This window comes from Pempheris klunzingeri, chromosome 13 (assembly GCF_042242105.1).
Source record: "Pempheris klunzingeri isolate RE-2024b chromosome 13, fPemKlu1.hap1, whole genome shotgun sequence".
NCBI lineage: Eukaryota > Metazoa > Chordata > Actinopteri > Acropomatiformes > Pempheridae > Pempheris > Pempheris klunzingeri.
In genome coordinates, this window is record NC_092024.1 from 16,096,241 (window position 1) to 16,117,928 (window position 21,688).

Consider the following 21,688-nt stretch of genomic DNA (forward strand, 5'->3'; position numbering starts at 1 on the left):
GCTTCACTATCCACAGCTCCCTCCCAGTCTCCTCCTAAGTGCTTATGCGCTCTATACTTAGCTTTACTGAATAGTCACAGTCAGTATACTTCTGGTCAGTAGTTTCATGCACTTTAGATAGTCTCTAATAATCAGATTAGTCTTTCATGACAAGCAAAACCACCCTTGAATAAAGAGATTTACTGACTGCAACCAAACTCCAATTTGTAATTTCTATCCATTAAAATGAATCACTTTTACTCTTCCAAAATGGTCTTCCATTACAAGGTGTTGCAGGGGGACAAATCTTGTAACTATTTTCATCAAAATTTCAAAGATGCAAAGGAATCAATTAAGCACATATTACGATCAAGTACAAATCAAAACATGGACCTTTTGAACTATGTACAGTAATAAAAACAACTTAGCGTGCCCACAGTATTAAATATGCCATCTGGCAGCAGCTTAGCCATATGCTTTTAGACAGCTGGATACTTTTTGCAGATGTACCAAAGTTTCATCAGCCAAACCGATGATAAATTGTACTGGAGGCGCGAAGCCAAAATTATTGTGTAGTGTCAACTTTCCAGCCAAAAGACTCTTTGATTAGTCCCGGTATGCTGATTTCTGTCCAACAGAGAGCAGGTTGAACTCATGAGTGAAGGTCAACACAATATGATTTCACTTAACAACAAACATTGTCATATTCGTAGCTACTGTTGGATATAAGCTGCTACTATTAACAAAACTCCTGCTGTCCCCTACAGTGGTTCTTCCTTAACTACCTTTCTTCCACTGCTGACCTGTTCTCTCTTCTTAATTCTATAACAACACCCATAAACATTTTAATTGAGAGAAGGGGAGAAGTTGTCTACTCTAATGATGAAGTTCATTGTATTAATGATCTACTTTCCCCTGCTTGCAAACAAACAAATGACCCAATTAAGTCCACTAAAGTCACTGTGGTCAAATAGAGACAGGTATATAAATTACTTGAATATCCAAAGCATTCCATTTGTGCCTTTGTAAAGACTTGAAAGACAGATGGCACTGACTGCTGTGGGGGAAAAAAAGCTTTCAGTTCTCATCTGGGAGTGCTGTGGCTTGTCAGACAAAATGTGTTTCTTTTGCAGCATATTCAAGAAATGTGTTGCAACTGCAGCTGGCAAACACCTAACACTGAAGTCAACGTTTGCAAGTGAACTGCTGCCAGTAAATGTTTACCTCATTTGAGCAGCTGGCCTACACATTTCAGCAAAACCACATACTACTACAGTCTTAAACCTGAAAAATCCAACACAGGCAAGTTATATAATGAATGTGGAAAAGGATATGGCTAAGCTGGAGAGGAATTTAGACCAAATATTTGTTTCAGTCATACTCTGAATCCACGGGAGCAATAAGAGATAAACAAAAACCCTGTTTGTTCAATTACTGCTTGAAGAACAGACCATCCCACAGAAAGGAGACGGTGGAGAAAATGCATGTCCGCTGAATGGGACGCATACACTGCGGTGGGATCCATCTTACAAACATCTTAGAAGTTGACAGAAAAGAGTTGTTTGAGAGCAAACTGTCAAGAACACTGACTTTGACTTCATTGTTGTGATGGCAAATGTTTGTCACTCCAAGGCTACGTCAAATGCAGTTGTTGAAAGAGGGCCAAGTGCAGTGAAGAGGATCCGGACAAGACTGCAGACTTGAATTAATGGAATAAGACAAGGTCTCAAGAGCGTTAAGGACAGAATGTATAAGCTCTGTTTTCCAGGCTAGGCCTAAGAATAAAGTAAAACAACTAGTTTATCAAATATAATAGATAAAATGGATCCATAATCAATTACAAAAACTAATGTATCTCCACAGGACCAATTTGCCTTGCACCCAACAGTAGTTGGCTACATTTTCTATTTATCTGGCAGCTCCTTGACCTCAAGGAAGGCCGTTATCACATCCAAACTGTTGTGACAGACAGAGAAAATAACTTTGTAAAATGTCTAGAATTACAACGCGCTGGCAGGACATTTCGTAATAAACAAAGTATGGTAATAAAATTGTGAAATACGAATGAACTCTGTTGAAATAAGCCTTATTTTTCAAACCATAAAAATATTCTTGTACTTTCAATATCTTCAGAGACAGTTTTAATACAGCCAAATGAAATGTGTTGGAAAGACAGAGTAACTAAAGTTGGGTATTAAATGTTTAGTTGTGGAGTCTCAGCTTGACAAGAACAGAGCATCAGCCAATTATATGGATGGCTGACTTTTATAAGGCCGGGGCTCTTCGCTCTTTTATTATAGCACTCTTCTTTCCTCTTCTCCTCCACTTTTTTCCTTCATTTCTCACCGCGCAGATGAGAGGACGGATCTGGGGTACAAGCTTTGTTTGCAAATAACAAAAGCTGAGAACACCACGAAGATGATTTTTTCCAGGTACACAGGGAATTGTGTTGACACGGTCTTTGCTTTATTAGTAAGCCAATGCATATGGTCAGAGGACACAGTATCAAAAACATGTGTGGTGTGGTCCTCCTCTCATATAATTACCTCCTCAATGATCCCTAAGTGGCCACATCACCTCATCTCCCTGGGCCATTCCCTGCTGTTGTGTGCCATCAACACTTCCACAACATTCAGATCAACAATGATTCACCCCAGCAAGGAGGCCAGAAACAAACCCTTTTTACTCTGAACCCTTCTGTCAAAACAGGAGAGAGTAGTCATGAAGTCTTCAGGTTAAGAGGAACCATGCCTAGTTCTGTTGTTGTAATGACCAGCTAGGCCTGTGAGTAGACCCCCAGACGGGAATCAACTCTTTCTGCATCTGCTCTAAAGTTAGATCAAAGACTTTTTACCAGTCATGTGGATTAAACTGTGTTCTAACCATTCCTCCTTTCAAAAATAATGTAGGATTGACATACACATACACACACTGATCATTACAACTTCCTTCATGATTTAAATTTAGAGATAAGTGGGAAGTCCATCGTTACAACGCAACTATAAGCAACTGTAAACAAAACCATCAGCACCAAACCGCAGCTAACCACAAACTCCCTGAAGTAACATATATTCTCTCAATACAGACTCCTGAAGGAGTGGAGTTGCACTATAAGCAACCAGGGACTGAATGAGAGAGAGAGACCCGAGGGAAGTCTTCCAAACCCCCAACCACGCACTGCCTCCACCACACCAATCATCAGATTCCTGCTGGTTTGAAAGCCCCCTACTGTTTCTACGGGAAAACAAGACACAGACGCACAAAAACAAAAGCAGTGGCAGCTGAAACACTCACAGGACTATAGTTGATGTATGAGGCGATCATGAAGCAAAATTGTAGGTTTGTTCTGTGAACCAAAGTGCTGTTTGGATGGAAGGCAAGCAGACTGAGTTGGACGGTAAAGGACAGAGGAGGGGCTCGTGGTGGAGGATGATAGACAGTTTGGCTTCGATACAGGAAAGTACTGTGAAGAGAGCTGTCAGAACCACTGGGGCATGTACTGATTTCCTAACATGCACACGCACACACACAAACCTGCGCACATTCTCTGTAGACTGGATGAAACACGCTGGCCGCCACTACAGAGGGAGGCTTTTGTATGCACAACGGCGCACACACCTCAGTCCACCTGCAGAGCACCTGAGCCTTTCATCAATCCCGCTCCACCTGCTGTGTGCATGTGTGTGTCTCTGTGTGTGTGCGCTCTATGAGCAAGTGAAAGAGAACAACCTAGAACAATCACACACTTTTTATTTGTGTGAACGCTCAAGTCAAGTGTTTAATGAATGTCATTTTGTCATTTTAACATGTTTATTTAATCCAATATCAGTCTTAACACTTCTTTGGAAAACAACTCTCTGTGTGTATGTTTGGGCTGTCATTTTTTTCAACAAGTCAAGGTCGAACAAATTCAAACTAACTTGTAGTTCATCCTAATTAATTCATAGCCATTATATAGCCGTAAGCCCATAAGCTTCGGGCAAGGGTCCTGATGACGAGTGTGGCAAAAAGTTAGACAAGTCAGACAAGGTTGTTAAGATGACATCTCTCCACTTGTTTCCGGTGCCTGTGCTGCCTCACTTGGATGACAAGGTAGCAGGTCAGTCCTCAGATTTGTGATAGTTACAAAGGCTGTTAACAGCCTGATCTTTGTTGATAATTTTACTTCCACATGCTGCTTCTGAGATGTTTTGGTGTCCTGATTATCTGATGAGAGTGGCTTTGCTCGCTAGTATCAGCATTTATAGCCATCAGTAACCTAAGGTTACTGAGCTATCAGTAACCGAAGTTAAAGCTTAAGTTACTGATAGGTCAATAGAGCATGCAAAAGGTCAAGGTAAATTTTACGGGTGCCTTCTGCTGGACAGAAAACTACTTCGTGTGGTCTGTTGTGCTTATAGACTGTAAAATCTGAATTCAAACTGGTAAGAAATATCAAAATTTTCCCCGAAACGCAACAGCCCTAGAGTGTTGACATCCTTTCCTGCATACTGCCTTCTGTCTTAGCTCTCTTTGGCTAGGCTAAGATCTTGTCACTCAAGCACTGAAGCCTTTCCCATGTCTTTCAAAGGCCCTCATCTTCGCCAAGATTGGAGGCGAGGGGTTGATGGGGAGGCTGACTTGATAAGAGGGGGCAAGAGAGAGGGGTGAAGACAGTTCATGTTTTATAGAGTAGTCTGGCACAAAAATGAGCTGAGCTGCTGCAAGACCCTAATTAGTCCAGATAAAGACTGCCAGAGCACACTGATACAAAGAGGTTCTGGTATGGAAGGCACGCACAAACGGATGCATGCATACACACACACCTTAGCGGGGAGTGTGGTATTAGTGTCATGCTGATGTATCTGGTCCTGCGTGAGTGGGCTGTATGTCTCTGCTCTCTAAATACTGGGAGGCCAGCATCAGTCACTGCTGCTACACTGGCCCTGTGAGAAACCCACAGAAGGCAACATTCTTCACAACAGAACAGACCACCCACGCCTGGCTAAACCTCGTTAACAAACATTTGTCCAGACTCCCTGTGATGTTTAAAAAAGTTTTATCAGTTAAATGTGACAGTAAAACCATACCAGAAAATCCCTCAAAGAGCATGGCCCAGCACTGAGCTGAACTTTACTATACGGGGATATGCTGTGCAGGTAAAAATGGCATAAAACAAAGTTAAAACTATATGAGGTAAAAAAAATTGCCATCTAGATTGGCACAATTTTCATCTTCACTACCATCAAAATGTATCAGCAATTACAGATAGCCTGGATCAGTACATTTTCAAGTTTGTTCATTGAGGGGATTTTAACTGAGAAACATTAACTTCTTTTCTAACCTTGAACTCCACTCAGTACCTACTGGATTTCCCTTCAACAAAACATGAAATCTCTTTTATGCTGCACCCTTGGTCCCTCATTTCCATTTCTATCTGGACTCAAGAATGGGATAACCTTGGTAAGCAGACCCACAACCTAATATATGTGTGTATATGAATAGAGAAAGTCAGACTAGTGTGTTTCCTAGACTGGGTAACCAAGGTCATAACTAATCTGACTTTCTGATTGGTCTGAGCAGCTTAATACTCCAGTGAGCTGGCCGATCTGCTTGCCCATCCATATTACCATGTAATCAATAGCTTCGAGACAAGACTGCTGATGATGAATTGGAATGAAGCTAAAAGTGAAATAGACAAACTGGTGTGGTAAGTGAGGCATCTATATTCTACATGGCCTTGGAGAAAGCAGTGATAGTGGGCACTGTTACTGAATGTGTTACTTTGACAGAAAGTAAGAGATCTTTGTCCCTCCAACACAGAGCGCTCACTGATGGGAGTGACTAATATATACAGCTGTCATAAGTCACTGGCTCCAATTTAAGGTATTCAAATGAAATAATGACTGTGCATCATATGATTAAGTGGATCCTTTCTACTTTGTGTTGTTCAACTTTCAGGTGATCAGGTGTGACAGAGGAGGGGATTAAGCATCAAAAACAACCAACACAAAGATAAAAACTACATGAAATCACATACAGAGATGCGCTCTAACCAAGAAAGCATGAGGTTGTCGGCATATCACATATGTAAGACACAGCCCACGCACTGAACATGTGAACCAACCTACAAAATAACATGCCTGCATAAACACATTGTGCATGAATACACCCATAAACAAGAATGCCCACACGCTTCCCACGTGGAAATTCGCATATCAACATGAAGAATTAATGAGTGTGTTTCCATGTAGACAAGTATCCTGGTGATGTGTTGCACATGTACTGCACAAATCATACCCAAGTTTCAGAAAGCTGGAAAATTCCTCATTTACTGGATTACTTCAAGACACAACTGCACACAAGTTACCAGAAACCTAGATGTTGTTAGAATCATGTATATTTGGATATGAATGACTGGGTGTTTCATGTTCCATGTGAATATCATCCTGAATAAGATCAAAACCAGGACGCGGCTCAAAACAGAGATACAATTATGTAAACACATAAACGTAGCGCAACACACAAAGCATGTGTGACAGATGACTGAGAGAAGAACAAAGGCTTAACCAAAGTTAGGTGGTGGAAATAAAACAGATGATTTAGATAATATGATTTAGAAACCAACAGATGGCTCCTCATTTCCTTCACTAAACCCCCCCAAAGCCAAAGCCAACCTGTAGTAGTAAAGCATACAAACACACACACACAGATAAACAAACAAGGATAAAACCAAGCATTGACAATTACAAGGATTGCTCAAAGGAAGAAGGGATGGGAGAGGAGGAAAATATGTTTTCATATCAGATCAGAACAAATGAAATGAATATAGACTATTATAGACTACTATCATGTAGACTAATAGGCTACTCCAGTGAACCTCCACAGTGTCACCACTAGCTCAACTGACCTCACATCTTTCCTGCGAAACTTTCTGTGGGCAGTGTTTCAGCCCTGAGGTCCGCCATGAACACAAGTGATCAAAGAGAGATCTCTCTAACCAACTCGGTCCGTGGTGAGCTTCTGGCTTCCCTCCAGCACACTCCTTTATCACCCCTGATGTTGTTGTGTGAGTGTTAACATACGTTTCTGTGTGCAGTGAAGCAACTCTGTGTGAACGTGCATATGGATGATCAAAGATGTGATCATCACAGCACAGGCTAGGAGCATCTACTGCTCACAGAGGTGAAGTGAAGTCAGATCAAGACAGCAGAGAGTGTTTTGTACCTTATTTGGATGCAGTCATTTAGGCTTGTGGTTTACTTTACTTGGTCTCTGCTTTGCATTTTACGTCTAGTCTGCTTTAGTTTCACACTGACTTCTGACAAACCGGTCATTAACCTCCAGTAACTGTGCTAAAAGGCTTCATCTCATCAAAGAAATTGTTTGATAATCAGCATTTGTTTAGACTTAAATTCTTAAATTCATCTGTATTCAACAAGAATGGACAACTAGAAAAATAGGAATCAAAGGCTGCACCCGGACTCAATACAGCAACGTGATTTTGAAAATGGTAACCAAGGTCATCAGAGTTTAGCTTTAAATTCAAATCGCACATATCACATAATATCCTAAATAGTCTGCGTTGTGTTCTCATCACAATCAAACCACACCAGATTTTTTACTGTAAGCATACCAAGACTCAGACTTGGACTGAAACCCACCAGACAGTGACAGTAAACTGCAAAGCAAGAGGACAAATTCACCAGTTTGTCCAAACCACATCAAACAGGTTGGAACATGAAGATGAGTTTAATAATGCATCCAAAACATCTAGTAGCCTTTTGTAAGTCAACTCAGATACTCAGGCTACTGCTTTAGACAGAAATAATTTTATTGTATTGCTACAGGGAATTTAAAAGATACTAGTGTTACACTTTGTTGATATTCAACTGATTTCCAATATTTCACCCTGAAGCCAAACAACAGTTCGAGCCAGTCTTGTTTTTCTTGAGCCACATGTAATTCTGAAACAAGAAGCACTGCTCTACAAATGGCAGCCGTCCAGGCCTTGTTGTTCCACTGATAGATGTAGCTCTCTACCTAAAACAAAAAGCCATGTGTTCAACAAACAGCCAATTCAGAGACTCAGACTCATCCACACTGAAAAGACAGTTCAAACTGACTGCTGTGGTTACAAGGACAATTGCATAACACCCATTTTACATGCCTGTGAAAGCAGTTATCTATTCCAAACAAAAGAAACTTGACATAATTTTCATTGCCTTGAAACTACATCTTCAATATAAGTCATCTTAGTTGAAAATATCTTGCTTTTTTCTATTCAGCCAGATCCTGTGACAGTATTACAGCATATGATTGTGGAATTAGAGCAGCAGTGATGGCCTGGTGTTTCATCCCATTGCTGTGTTCAGCTTGAGAGTGAAGTGCCTGTGGCTGTCTCAACAGTACAGCTCCTCATACTGTAGGCTTCCTTTCCCGTGACATACCACAGATTACATAACTGAGCCACTGTATGGCCCTCAGGCCTCAACTATCTGCTACTGTAGCCATGAGACTGTCAGCAACCATCTCCCCCCACCCTTATATACATACACAGTGCTTTCACATAGTTACACACATGCTGAAACTCTAAAAGTCACACACACCAGCCTTGTACTGGATCTCCAATGTGCTGGCAGGCGCAGCCTGGTTGCACACTCATGATTTGGCTATACAGAACTTGTACAGGAACACACACACACAACTCAGAACAATGCTTGGCTGGCTTAAAGAAATGCCACATGACTAAGTGAACTACAAAACAGTGTTTGCCTTCATTACTGTGCTTCCACATGTGATGCAAAGCAGCAGCTTAGTCAGGAGACTGTTAGTATAGAGAAGACAGCAAAAACATTTAATAGGCTCTCTATGACATTAAATTTGGGGCGATTGTGGTGATGGTAGAAGTGGACCTAAACTCTGCATTTTCTTGATTTGTTTTGGAACATTATATAACATCGATGAAATACTGTACTTCAAAGAAAGGATACAAAGATCCTTTGAAATGGCCGACATTTAATCAGAAAAAGGCTTTTCAGCACACGGATGAAATAGCCCGACATCTCTGCAAAGATGCCAGTGACTTACATCCCCTATGGACCAAAACATAACGACACACATATTTAGCTCGGTTATATAAAAAAATAATGCAGTAAGAATGCAACAGCCCACAGTCCATTTAGTCACTCAGTCCTACATTAGGATTCTTTACCTTTAAGGCAAGGTTGGAGTCACTGACTGTAGCAAACTTATCTTGCTTCAACCAGAAGATGCAGAAATTCACTGATAGCAACTTTAAGGCAGTTAAAATTGCCTCCACTTTAACGCCTCGCCAAGAATTAGAGACTGTCCCTGCCTCGGTTGTTCTGTCTCACTGTCCAGCTTACAGTGAGACACACACACACACACACACACACACAGGTACAGACATAGACAAGAAACTGCACTGCATGGCCACAGCTTTGCAGTGTAGAACAATGAGCGATCCCACTGGGACAATCTCAAGTTAAGTGTGCAATTATCAAGTACTGAATGGGCAAATCTAGATAAATACATCATTAGCCTAAATCTTTTGGTATTGTTTATGTTTCTACATAAGTTAACTACAGTATGTGATGTTAAGGTGAAAGTCCTCTACTTTTAAATAGTGATGAACAAACTGGTTGATTAATGAAAGAGTTGTGTGCCATGAGATAAAAATGATTTCAACTTCTCAAACAGGAGAATTTACTACTTTTCTGTTTTATATGCTATTGGTTGGGCAAGACTAGTATGTTGAAGACATCTATTTGTCTTATATAAGCAGTGAACATAGCCACCATGGCGTCATCCATTGCCCCCCCAACCACCAGTGTAGTCACTACTAGACTGGCTTCACTTCTGAGATCAGAGGCTTTGTCCACTTCTTTTATACAGTCAGTGTTCAGTCTATGTTTATACAGTCTATGTTTCGGCCCAGGAAAATTACGATGTGCATTCTTAAATGAACCAATGCTAAACAAAGCTGTTTTGTGGTGACTTGCTGAAGGACACACCGCCCTGCTAACACAGGGTCATACACATGGGTCCCCTATGTTCACACATGGCTGCTCTGCAGAAAAACAACACACCAGTCACTATGTCTCTCTACAGTCTTCAGGGCGGCCTTTGTTTGTGGTAATATGTAACCGAGTGAAAAACACATTCTTCGCTACTGTGTACTGTTCCCGTTTAAGATAATGGTGACAAGAGTAAAGCAGACACAAAGACACAAAAGGTAAGAAAGCGTTCCTGCCGATTCCGCAGTTTTCACAGCCATATTTGGGATTCAAACCAGCTCTCCACCAAGACGGTCTCTAATATATCAATGTAATGTCATGTATTCTGATGTGATCGTTATTCTAAAGAACTCAAGGAAGCTTCAAGATCAAATAATTTATGCATTTCTCTTAGGCCATTCAGCCTAAGCAGCAAGGACATCCAGTGACTTTAATACATTTTTGAACAGCAGTGCTCAAACAGGCATAGAAGTGAGGGCTGCTGCTTGGGATGCGATGGGGACACTGGCATTACAACAGGTGAATATCAACCAACACTCATTTTCACATCTAAAGAGAAAATTGCACATTATAAAACCTTTGGAAAAACAGTGTCCAATTTTTTTAGATACCTGTGGTTAATTTGTGACCTGTGTTCGTGCCTGAGAGTGTGAAAGTAGTTTCTAGACTACTGGAGGGTAACCTTGAATTTGAAACCCACGCAGAGTCTGTATTGGCCTTCATGCTGTACTGATGTAGTCTAAATTCCTCCTAGTCACCATTAAATAACTTTGAACCTTTAGTGATGCGATGTGCTGCTGCCAAAGCAGAGTTTATTACACATTAAAATGGTAGAATTAAGGAATGTCATTGATCTTCATAAGCAATCCTGCCGGCGCTGAAATTAATAGGCTCTAGCTATTCTCCTTATGAATAATATGCATGGCTAATTCAATTAACAAGCAATAGCTCAGCTAACGTTCAAATAGGGGGCAAAAAAACCTATATAATTCAAAAGTCAATTTCTGGTGAAACAATTATTCAATTTCGTGGCAAATCTAATCCATTTAAAAGGACTGACCTAAAGCCCAGCAGTAAATTGATTTAGCATGTCATCCTATTGGCAGGGGAAACGTAAACATGCTCATCAGTGTGAACATTAGTGGGAGAATTAAGGGAGACATGTTGAAATGTGACTTTGGGTCACATCAGCGCAATCAACACACACACACACACACACACACACACACACACACACACACATACATAGACAAAAACAGAGAAGCCATATGAACACAAACTAATGTGAAGAGAGGGAAGGCTAAGAGAAGAGAAGTTATTTTCATTTGTGCTCTAACCTGAGAGGCAGATGAAGGTCATGTAGTCTCCCTGACCACCGGTGGCCAGGAAGGGGATCTTCTTCTTGGTCCTCCGCTTCACCTGCACAGCAGCAAGCATCTTCTCATCATGGGGTATGAAGACCTCCTTGTTGATGGCTGATTTGGCACTCATCTCTGAAGTAGGCAGGAGTGAATAGCTGGCGAGCAGTTAAAGAGGATCCACTCTTCACTGAAGAGGAGAAGAGAGTAAGAACAAATTAAATTATGCGGAAAAGATGGAGCTAACAATTTACAATACACTCAAGTCTCACTTCCCGCAAGAGCTGCGAGTATGTTCTGTGGATTATGTGGACTAGAGTGGTACTGGAAAGAGATGCAACATTTGAGACATTTTTAGACAAAATATTTCAATGGTGTGAGCTGCCCAAAGAAAATCTTAATCATGACGAGACAGCACTAGAGCAGTGGTTACCAACCTTTTTGTCAATGACTCCTTAACATCGATCATTCTTGCAAAGAACAGTTGAAATTGTAAATTTTTTATGTGTTCATAACCATGCGTTTCTCTGTGTCTCCGTGCTCCGTCTCTCTAAATGATATGCCAATGTTCTTCTTGGAAGCACTGCCACTTGCAGAGATTAAATGCCTTTAGCTAACGCTGGTAATAGCACTAGTAAGTCTCACTTATACAGAACAGCAATCATGTTTCTATTATTACAAACCAATGTCTACTAGTGAGAGTATTGGGGAATATACCTCAAGAGACACCACAATATGTCTGATGGTGTCAGAGGAAACTGTGCTTAGTTGGCCTAACTGTGTTTAAATGCAGTATACAGTCATAAAGAAGTGGGTTAATTAGGTCCAACTGCTCTCATGAGGACTGTGGAGCTTAATCATTTTCTCAGCCACACACATTCACACAAGCACTCACAACCACATACCACACAGGCCACCATGATGAGCCAATCTGTCCGTCAGTTTCAACTAGTCGATGAACTACTACAATGCCTTCATCAAACTGGCTTGCTAATCAACAATGGACACTAAGCTGTTTTCTAACGGCGCAGCAGGCTTTAGAGTGAGTGTTCAGCGGCTGAGAAGAAGCAACTGGAGTCAAAGTTCTACTCACAGATTATTGTAAAATAAAGCCTGCGGTGGTGCAATGTTTACAGGAGCAGTAAAAAGTGCACAAGCCAACTCCTCCACCCCCAAACTTAGTGACTGAAAGGCTGCTATTGTTGACTGGTGACCATTGTTAAAGGAGGATTACGTCAGGCCAGAAGGAACACTTCAACAACACTGGAATGTAAAAGCTTTACACAATGCAGTGGCTACAATATAATGCAATCTAATAAATAGTCCTCCACTAAGTAGTACTCAGCATCTCAGTTATATGGTCATTTCTAAGCATTTAGTGGTCGTTTCACACTGAAATGAATTATATGCAAAGATAATGTGTGTAACGTGTAAAGAGGGGTTGATAAAATGAGTTAAATCATCAATTTTCTGACAGTTACCCACAAACATTTTACAGTAAATGTTTCTCAAAGGCAGAAAGTATCGAAAAGCCACCGTGTTATACTAGATTATGGTGTAAAGATGTTTAAGTTCTTGTGTACATGTCCCATAAAAGGCCCAGATAGAAATATGAGTGGCTCACTAATTTAGTTTTACAGTTAGTTTTATTTTGTGCACTTGATTCAGTTTCAGGCAGTTTACCTTGGATAGCCTCTCTTTCTATTCATCTCTTTTCCTCCCTGCTCCATCAGCAATGCAAAACTTAACAGTAAACAAAAACCCAGGCCAAGATTTTGTGGAAAGTAATTAGTGGGGCTAATAAATTAGCCTTTCTTTGGAATTTAAAAAGGCATCCAACATCCAAACTCTATGGCTGGGAAAAAGCCTTAAACCTTCCTATAAAAATAAGATACCCTTGATCATTAGACAAAGTTGTTTCGCACTCAACCCTCTGTCAGAAGCAGGAAAGCTCGCTCAATCAGGGCTTTTTAAGCAAGCCAGACACCATGTAAAAACTGCGGAAAACTGTGCTTTGGGCTGTGTGTGCAGCTCATACTGAGCTCTGATAAAGACTGCATGACCTGTGCTGTGCCAGTCCAACTTCAAAGTGCACCAACAGTACAGCACTCAACAGACTTTGACTTCATGTCCTCTGAATAACAAGCTTTTTCACATACTGAGCACTTTCATGTTTACAAAGGATGGAAGTTCAACGTGTGTGCACCAGAGCTTTCAGTGATACTATGCAATTTGAGGACAATAGTTTATTATTTCTGGTTAGGATTTTAGATTTCATTTTTGAGGAGAAAAGCAATTGCAAATTTGTACTTATATCATGCGTCTGCCAATGTATATGGTACATGCATTATTATACTCATTATACATATTTTTTACTAGCCAAGATGATAAACTGCTTTATTGTGTCACATATACCTTTGTTTCAGTGTATTTCATTGAAATAATAAGGTATTGTATTGAATATAAGCTTAAGAGGAGCCCAGAACAAAATTTGAACCGGAATAATTTTGTTAAATCTAAAACTTGCAATGTTAGTGGAAATATTACACTATGACAAACAATATGAGCCACATTATGAAGAATAATGAAACCTGCAGCAAACTCAAACTCTGACCCAGCGAGTCCAGAAGCAGTGTGTTAGTAAATGACACCAAAGTGTGGTAGAGCCTTTAAGCAATGATTTTTATTACAGAACTATTTTGGTACAATTATTTACCCAACAGTTTGGCAGATGGTCTTCCAGATTTACTCACTAAATGGAAAATCTACGCTCATTTGGTACCGGATGGGTGTTAATTTTGGTCCCTGATTATACTGCACACATCTGTATTCATACTCATTTACATATGCACTGTAATTTCCCCAAATTCCCTTGATCCCCTAAGTATCTATGATTTTATGTCTTCTTCCCTTCTCGGTTACTGGGTGGTACAATGAAGAAAACAAAAACGGAAAATCAAGGTTAATTGTTGAAAATCACTGGTCTGTTTACTCTCTAGTAGCAAACCAGCCCAGCGGAGTTCCTCTCTGTGGAAGCCCTAATCCATAGCATCTCTCCCTGTTCTCCTACTTCCTCCAGCTGAGAAGGCTGCCTGCGTCTCCCTGCAAGCTGTCACCAGGCAAAGGGGAGCACATATCCCCCCTCAGGTGGCCCACTGAAGCATGACGGGAAGGAGGGATAAGGGGATGGGGGATGTGAGGAAGAAAACAAGTAGGAGGAAGAGGAGGAGGAGGAGGCAGACAGGAGCCTCTAGGAAGTGAAATGTAGCCAGCTACAATGCGTAGCTTCTGGTTTGACTTTGAGCAGTCTTATGCAATGCTCACAGTGCAGGGCTGAGCACTTGTATTGGAGGGAGCCAAGGAGCTGCTGTGGCAGTGAAAACTACATACATATATTTTACGGCTGCTTATCACCCCATTTCCAAGCAGAGCCCCTTTCAAAAACACTTCATCAGCTGCGGCTGTGTACTGCCAGGCAGTCAGAGGAGCAGCACTGTTCCTGCTCGTTCTCTTGCTCCCCTCTTGCCCAGTGCGTTAATGTGAAATCTGTTCAGTCGGTGCTCATGGCTCTCCTGGGACCTCATTTGAGTGGGGTCTTTGAGTTGGCTGCACAGCTTTTTCTTTTAGGATTCTTTTAGTCCTGCTCTGTAGCCTGTGCCCACAAGCCCATGGGAACCTGCCACAGCTGCAGAGGCTGCAGGAGCACAGGGAAGGGGCCCAAAGGACAGGTGGATGATATGGGCCTTATCACACTGAATTGAAGTTGTGTCTTTAATTTCCTGTAGAGAGACATAAAAACTCAACTGTAAACCTTCAGGTGGCACAGGCTAAAAAAAATCCACCGAGCAAGGAACTACCAGGTATATTTACTGTGCTGCTCATGTAATTAAAATGGTGGCAGCTGGAGTGAGAATTATTTAGAGTGGAAATCAATCACAAACTGTAGATATGAAGTAGTGAGCCACAGTATGGATGTGGACTAGTGGGCACAACATGTGTTGTGAGGACATGGGCCATGAGAGTGACAACAGAATTAAGTTTGGGTTAAGGTAAGGGCAGGGGTGAGGCATACCAAAATGTATGTGTATGCACACATTATAAAAACTGATGAGCATGGGAAAACATTTTTATGCCTCATCTTTACTTCTTAGAGAACACCCACCACTGAATGGGCATTATAACTTGAGCTTAACTTTGTACAGCCAAGATTTTCCCTTTTAGATTCTGACGGCTTCAACCGTGAGAATGCTATGAAATCCCTTTTCTGTAAAGCCTGCCTTGAAGAACCCAGCAAAAACAAGAATAGTCGTGTCTTGGACTGATGCTAAGAATCAGTCAATTAAAATAACAGAGATGCTATTCCTGGAGCTCCGTGTTCGGTCTTTGAGAGACAGGGGCAACGGTTTGCTTAAAATACACAAGTGCAGCAAATGTATACAGGTGCATTGCACCAGTGTGTCAAACATTTTTTTGCTTGCGGGTAAGACAAGACAAGGAACTTCAGACAGACAGCTGAGAACAAAAAGGAGAGCAATATTAGGTATTTCACTTGCACTTTGGGTGTAGACTAATCCTTAGCTGAATGAGTGTGATTTACAAAAGAACTACACTACAAAATTTACAATATAATGATATCTGGCAAGATAACCAAGTCAAACATAATATAATCCTCTTCTAGAAGCAATTTATCCCCCGTGTCTACTCCCCACTCCCATCTGACTTTGGAAGACAAAGTAGTTTCTTTCATTCCACACTGATGTATGAAAGAAATAAAACACGCTGCATCTGCAGCCCCTCAAGCATGTCTTTCATGTTGACCCATGGCTCTGTACGAGGCGTGAGTTTTACAGAAAGACCTCCCACAGCGCACACATCTTCATAGATTGCATCTTTAAAGAGTGATGTCACACGACAGTGTCATTTTGACCGAGTGGTATCCAACATCGCCACGTGAACAGATGGTGAATGTTACCTCTCATAAAATAATTGAGAGATTATGCTGTCTACCCTGCTGTCTTTGCGGTGTCAACGCCAGGCGGATATGTATTTAAATCTGCATCAAGCTACAAATAAGAAGAAATCAGTCTTGACGTGCACAGTAAAAACATTTCAGTCACAGGTCACTTACTTAAGTATCATTTGGTTGATAAGGGCCAATAACACCAAGAATTACTGTGCTCTAAAACTACACCCCAGCTCCTGCTGAGGAAAAACCCTCTCTGGTATTTCGTGACGCAAGACATGAAGGCCAGTGAAAGAGAGCTCATCATTTTAGCAGTATTTCTTCAATGTACTACTCCAAAACTGCACTTGGAGAATCAAACGACACACTCTCCTTGTGGTAGCTCTACTTTGAGCCTAGATTGTGAAATACGTCAGTCAAGTCTAAGAATTGGCTTCTGTGAAATAACCTTGCAGAGTGTAGTGCACTATAGAACAACACATTTTTGTTAACGCAAAGTCAAAAACAAGCACATGGGTAGGACAGCTTATTCAAGCTCGGTAAGACTTCAGGGAGGAAAACCAAATCCCTGCATAAGAACCAACTCGATGTGCGTGCCAGACAATAAAGCTCATTAACACACTTCTTCTGCCATCTCAGGCTTCACGAAATCTTCCAATATGCTTGATTTAGTCAAATCTGCCATGCTGTTGTTTAAGTATGTTAAAGCAGGTCTGAAAGCAAGTAAAATACACAGGGCTCGAGGAATTCTCAACAGCCATCACCAAGCTTTATAATTTATCTCAAAGTCTCTCCACAGAAATTACAGGCAACGCTGCAACTCAACCGTGTTCTCCAAATTCTAGCGCTCCATTTCCTTCATTGACTTTCAAGCTCTGAACTGCTCTCCCTCTCTCTCCTAGCACTTTATTTTAGCACACTCCGGTGAAAAACTGTCATTTTGTTCTTGCTTTAGAGACAGCGGGGCATCTGGATTCCACACGACCAAATCCAAAAGAAGAGTCTTTTCATGTGTAAGTCAGAGCGTGAATCACACCGTTTACTGTGTGCATGACAATGCTGGCGAGGCAAAAAGTTTACGGGAGAGAAGGTTGGCTAATTGAACAGCACACAGATTTTAGGTGTCACACAGTTGAAGACTCTGTGACGCCCTGCCGTAGTGATCGAGCTGATTTTCAGGGGGAAACCCATGTAGTGGGGAAACCCATGTAAGCATCCATAATTGGCTTTGCTGAGAGATGCTACTACTGCAATTTGTAGGCCACTTTATTCTTGAGGGAGCATTACAGCAGTTTATCTGAAAATGCTCTCAGAGCACGGAGCATGAGAGGAGAGGATGAACCATTTTCGGTACAGCATCCTTCTCATAAATGTCACTGTTCTTTTATTTATCCTGCCACAGTAAAAGGTGTCTTTAATGTGAGTTGTGTTTTCTTCACAATATATGAGGCAACTAATGCATTTTGTATTCTGTGAGACATAAGGTAAAGATACTGTACATCCTGCTGATGTCTAATTTATGTACTAAAATAATAAACATCATTGATCACAAAAAAGAATAGCTTTCTATCAAAATAGCACATTGAATAGGACCTTAATCTTTTCCCTCAAAACAAAAAGATGTGGAAGGGCCTATACATTTTGCTTGCTATAGTTATATAGTGCCAGGGAGGCAAGGGCTACCCGTGAATAAATTAATGACATGCCAGTCCCCCAAATGAGCACATCCTTTACAGCCAAGCACCTTATGGCAATAAAACATTTGGGAGGAACGCTACAGTGGTGGGTAAACAGTAGAAAAGCAAACGTTGATCACTTCCCAACACAACTGCAGGGATCATTAACACAATGGCTCAATTGTACACTGGGGCAATAGCTTGAGGCATTAACAATATACAAGTGAAAAGTGAAAGCAACCACGCAATGTCAGTGCACACAGCCAGAATAATGAGCAAAATCAGCAAAGATCCTGAGGTAAACGGAGAAAATAAAAACACTACCAGCTCAATTTTACAACTTCTCTATTAAAATGTATTGCAAAACAGAGATGTTGCTTATAATCACAGCGCAGAGGAAGAGAATCGTTTTTGTGAGGAAAGAGGGTGACCACACTCTCAGTGATTCAGATTCCTCTGGGACTCCGTGTCATTTTGTCAGAAACACACACTGACAGGCAGGTTTTTGTTCCTCTTTTCATTATATGATCCACTAAAGAAACAAGGCTCTTTATGTTTTTATATCCTCTTCCAAGGATATCTGTCCTCTCTGCCAACAGAAGAGGAGGAGTTGGTGGACACACAGGGAGGCAGCCAGCTCGACAGTTTAAACTGTGCTGACTGTAATTGGACACTGAAGTATGAGCAGAGGTACAAGCTTATCTTTTATGGCAAGCCAGAGCAAATTAAGCCCTGAACTCTTGCATAGGAAGAAGCAATATTTTAACGTAAGTGGTTCAGTTAATGCCACTGCGAGCCTCGCAGCTAATCGGAGCCAAACATCCTTCTTTGGATTTAGCACTGAGCTAAACCAAGCACTTCTGGAGCCTAAAAACATAACTAATAATCAAGAATAATAACAAAATGAATGAAATAAAAACATTTAACTGTAAATATATAACAACTTAAACTAAATTTAAACACAGTTCAGGGGGTTCAGCGTGAAGATTCAAGCCTTGGATTTCCAATTTCGGACATATTTAGAAATTCTGAAGCACCCTTTGAATAAGAATGTCAAAAAACGCACCATCCCATCCAACCAAAACAAGGATGCTCCCGAGAAGATACTATTTAGGAAATGTAAGTGTTCTAATTGACAATATCAATTTGTAATTTGCTTGTTTGAGCCCAGGGGCCACCTCGGGGCCCTAAGGAGCTGCTTAGTTTCCATGTGCCTTGGACCAGTTCAGCTTTAGCACACATAAGCAAGCCCACCAGACATTAATATCCAAAACCCTGTTTTCAGTCTGGTTATGAGACCGCTAAGAGAAAAGCAACCGCCAATGATTACCCAAATGATGTATCTAACATTTACAATGTAATGTTAATCAAATATATTGATTATTTCCGCCAGCATCAGGGCGATTGACCAACTGGCACAAAAACCACCATCACCAGAATTCTTCAGAGCCTTAACATGTGCCCACACAAGACATTGAGGATTTTATAAGTTAAGCTGGTGATCACATTAAAGAGGAGTATTGTTTTGCTATATGAGCAAACACTCTGATCACACAGCTAACGCTCAGCTGTTCAAGTTGGACAACACCCAGAATTCACAGGAATTTCACTGGAATATTTGCACTTCCAAGTCATGTACAGGACATGGGCCAGCCTAGCTCTGATCAAATATAGGACGATTTGGGCCTTGACACAAGAATGCATTCTGGTTTCCTCTCAGCACACCGTGACCGCAGCCTCAGGTGATAAACACAGCTCCAGGACAGGGAGGCGCGGTTCACCTCCAGGAGCAACACACCACACAAAAAAAACGACAACGTTGGTGCAGCAAATTAACGTGAATTGTCGGTTAAAAGGCAAAAGCACTTCAACGACAACTTTGCCCCCGAAAGCTCAGTAGAAAGATTAATAAAACAAAAAAAAAACGGGGAAACCAAAAGGGAAACCACCGGTACGTTTATAGTGTAACACCAGCACGAGCACTTTCGGCTAATTGGCGCACTTGTTCCGATTCCTCGGCAAAGTGTCTGAAAGCTTGTTGACGCAGTAAATGGCTGAACAATAACGCCAGAGAAAACACACACAAACACAAAGCTCCAACGTGGGCACAAAAGCACCAATTAAACTTTTCCCACTCGGTAAACTGTCTTTGTCACCATTAAATCTCCTCGAGTCGAAGTGCGCAGTGGAGTTAGCGTCACTTACCGATTTGTTTGAGCGATGCTTGCTTTTCCACGTGCGGTCCCCAAACCCCTGCGTGAATTTCTCCAGCTGCTGTCACGGTTCGCCCACTTTGAGCGCGCTCTCCCTCGCGGTCCACTGTCCCCTCACGCTGCGCGGGAGCATTTCGCGTTAAACATCGCCTCCACTTCACTTCTGCGACTGTTGCTGGTTTGCGAGCGGCGGGAGGAGAGTTTGTTTTCCCTGCTGCCGTTTCAGGGCAGAGACCGTCTGTCTGACTGCGGCTCCGTGTGTGTGTGTGTGTGTGTGTGTGTGTGTGTGGAACCAGTAGCAGGTTCCCAGACACACAAACCCTCCCGCCAATCACGTACAGTGTGACACCACCACGTAGAGTGCGTTTGCACGGCTGCATGTTTTGGGAGTCTGTTTGAAGTGAGTGGACGCTAATGGAAACCTTTGAGTGATCTCAGTGGAGGCTTTGGGTGGATGTTTATGGGCTACATAAAGTCACAATTGTCCATCTATGGTGTTTTAATAGCACCATGGTTGGGGTTTTTAGACTCCAAACTCAAATCAGTTATTCTTAGTTTGACTATTGTCTTTATGAAAAAATAGCAGAGCACATTCACAAGGACGTCATATAATCATCACATAAGCTACATTACAAATGTAAGCCCCAATAGGCCTGTGGTAAAAATAGGAGTCCGCTAACAGACTGTCTGTATCTTTACAGTGACACACATTTGACCAAAATGGTGGCAAAACAATTTTTGCATTCAAGTTTTTAATCACCCTGTCTCTGTGAGTCAAACCTTAAACGATCATTAAAAAGTTCATTAGAAGTTCATACCTGTGTTTTGAGGTCCAACTAGAACAGAATTGCATGGTTTAAAGGGCCCATATTATGCAAAACGCACTTTTTAATGTTTTTTCAGCAGAAATGTGTGTCCCTGCTGTGCCTGCACACTGTCAACTAGGAGAAAAAGACCTTCCTCTCTCTTTTTCTCCTGCTCCATCTTTCAGTAAAACACGCCGTTTAGATTTGGCTCCCCTTATGATGTCATATGGCTTTGCAAAAGCAAAGCATGCAGATGGTGCTGTTCTGCTACAGCTGCAGCAGCCATGTCTGGTATAACTAAAATAATGTGTTTGTTTAACATTAAACCATGTAAACTTGTTCTAATAGGATCTCCAAAATCAAATATGAAGTGAAAAATTAGCATAATATTGGACCTTTAATGTTCAAAAAACGTATTTTTCTCACACAAGACAGAACACAAACAACCTGCCGCTTTGCTCTCACCGTCGACGCCTTCATGTTACCAGGAGCTGGCGTTAATAAGGAAAAACCAATGGCGGACAGCAAGGTGGATTCAGGGGGTTTTAAGAGGGTGGGGACAGTCGGCCCGCTGAGGAGTTGGGGGAGGTCACATGATCAACAGATCCCCTTATGACTTCATAAATGGAGCCAAATCTAAACAGAGCGTTTTCACGCACATTTAGTGAAAGATG

At 41.5% G+C, this 21,688-nt stretch overlaps 1 protein-coding gene across 1 annotated transcript in view; it reads right to left on the minus strand.

Moving 5' to 3' along the window:
• Nucleotides 1-20,467, minus strand: part of stxbp6 (syntaxin binding protein 6 (amisyn)) — a 55,770-nt gene extending 35,303 nt beyond the window's left edge. The window contains exons 1-2 of the mRNA XM_070842224.1: nt 20,201-20,467; nt 11,336-11,546 (exon numbers count right to left, since the gene is read on the minus strand). Of these exons, the coding sequence (XP_070698325.1) occupies nt 11,336-11,489 (154 nt within the window). The 5' untranslated portion in view covers nt 11,490-11,546; nt 20,201-20,467. The remainder of the gene's footprint in view (nt 1-11,335; nt 11,547-20,200) is intronic.
• Between the last annotated feature and the right edge of the window lie 1,221 nt (nt 20,468-21,688).